The sequence below is a fragment of the Naegleria gruberi genome, assembly GCF_000004985.1.
Source record: "Naegleria gruberi genomic scaffold NAEGRscaffold_499, whole genome shotgun sequence".
In the NCBI taxonomy this organism is placed as follows: domain Eukaryota; phylum Heterolobosea; class Eutetramitea; order Acrasida; family Naegleriidae; genus Naegleria; species Naegleria gruberi.
In genome coordinates this window covers 2,860-4,519 of record NW_003162991.1, presented here as the reverse complement: position 1 = coordinate 4,519, position 1,660 = coordinate 2,860, and the positions used below count along the sequence as shown (strand labels likewise).

General features: G+C 35.5%; 2 protein-coding genes across 2 annotated transcripts in view; both read right to left on the bottom strand.

Annotated features, from left to right (window-relative positions):
- Positions 1-73: 73 nt before the first annotated feature.
- NAEGRDRAFT_82366 (uncharacterized protein) lies at positions 74-1,016 on the bottom strand (the record flags this gene model as incomplete). The annotated part of the gene is made up of 1 exon (XM_002668206.1): positions 74-1,016. A coding segment is annotated over exon 1 (927 nt), but the record flags the coding sequence as incomplete, so codon positions are not given.
- Positions 1,017-1,321: 305 nt separating this feature from the next.
- The window catches only part of NAEGRDRAFT_54877 (uncharacterized protein), a gene marked incomplete at both ends in the record, with an annotated part of 2,382 nt that continues 2,043 nt past the window's right edge, over positions 1,322-1,660 (bottom strand). The window contains one exon of the mRNA XM_002668205.1: positions 1,322-1,359. Coding sequence (XP_002668251.1) covers positions 1,322-1,359 — 38 coding nt within the window. The remainder of the gene's footprint in view (positions 1,360-1,660) is intronic.

Genomic DNA, 1,660 nt, shown 5'->3' with positions numbered 1-1,660 from the left:
CCCATATCTTTCTTCAATGCTTCAAACTTGGAGTAATAATTGGCAATATCATCCTCAATACAACTGAACCAACTCTGATAAATTTCCTTGTGGAGTGGAGCATCTGATGACATTACTTCATATTTACAAGAATTTTCAGCTTCCTCCTCTAGTTCTCTAACTCTTAATCTCGATTGCAAAGGGAATTGAACATCATCAGATGAATCTCTTTTTTTCAACTCTAAAAGTAAATGAGAATTTCTAATACACCAACCTGATTCATCTACTTGAACCTCAATGCTCAACTCTGAATCGACAAGCTTTTCGTGTGGAATATCTGAACCCTTCTCATTGAAGGCTGCGTAAATTCTCTTTGATTTGATTTGAACATCTAGTTCAATATTTTCATCCTGTTTATAGAAACCCTTATCTCCTCCCATCGGTATCAAAACATACAAATATTCCTTGCTTTGTTTCCAAAGGAAAGATGATAATCCAGACTCGTTCTGTTCAAGGTTTGGACAATCTACAATGCCTGAATTAACCTCAGGACTGTTTTTCGAACTATTACTAATACTTCTCCTCCTACTGCTTCTATTTTCAAAGGAATGAACCCGAGAAGCAATTGGATTCAATAATTGCAACATATCTTCATCAAATACTTTACCAAAATTTGATCTGACAGAATCTGTCCTCTCCGATGAAAGTGGAGGTGAACCAAATGATGAAGATTGATTATCACCTCCCATCATTGAAAAATCCATTCTCGGAATACTAAAAGATACTCTCTCTCTTGCCTTATTGGCAAATTCATCATTTGATGATGGAGACGTTTCAACATCCAAACCAGCCAAGCTCTGCAATCTCTGCTGTCTAAACTCTGAGAACTCAAATCCAGAGACTGCCTTATTCTTTGGTGGGGTTGTTATTTGTTGTTGTTCAACCCTGCCGTAATAAGTGTGATCATCATCATTGTCGTCTCCCAATTTGCGGCGGTGTGAAGCGTTCATTCCGAAAGACATTTTTTTTTGCAAGCGATGAATTGAGGGAGAATAAGGAGAGCGGGATAAAAACATTGTTATTTTCAGAAAGTTAAAGTGGAGTATGTTAGAGAGGATGAATTATTATTAATGGGTGCAAAAGTGAATGGAATGAGGATGTTTTAAGTTGGATGGTTGGTTGATTTTTTTATGATAGTTGCCAGTGGTATTTTAGATATACGAAAGTGGTTATTGGAATCATCTCCTCATTGTCATGTAGTGTCATAATCTTGGATGCGGATTCAGCATAAACAAATATAGGTTTATTCAGACCAAAAACTTATTCAAAGATAATTATGGATTTACTCAGCTAGTTGTCTCTTGTTGTCATTTCGAATATCTATATGCAAGACATCAAGAGTTGTAGTATTGAAACACTCAACAAATCATCGGTAGAGATTTTATATTTCTGAGGATTTGAGATTAGTTTATGTAGCAAATTATTGGAATGATTTGGTTCTAGTCGGCAAAGGGGTCATATTTGGGCACTGATATCGCTCACTTAATTAATAGGTTTCAACCTTAAAAACATGTTAAAGACCAAAGTCTGAGATCTCCTCTGTCCAACTATTTTTTGAATTGACATTTGAAACATTGTTTGATTTTTGTTCTCATGTTAAACAAGTAAAACTGTCTAAAAG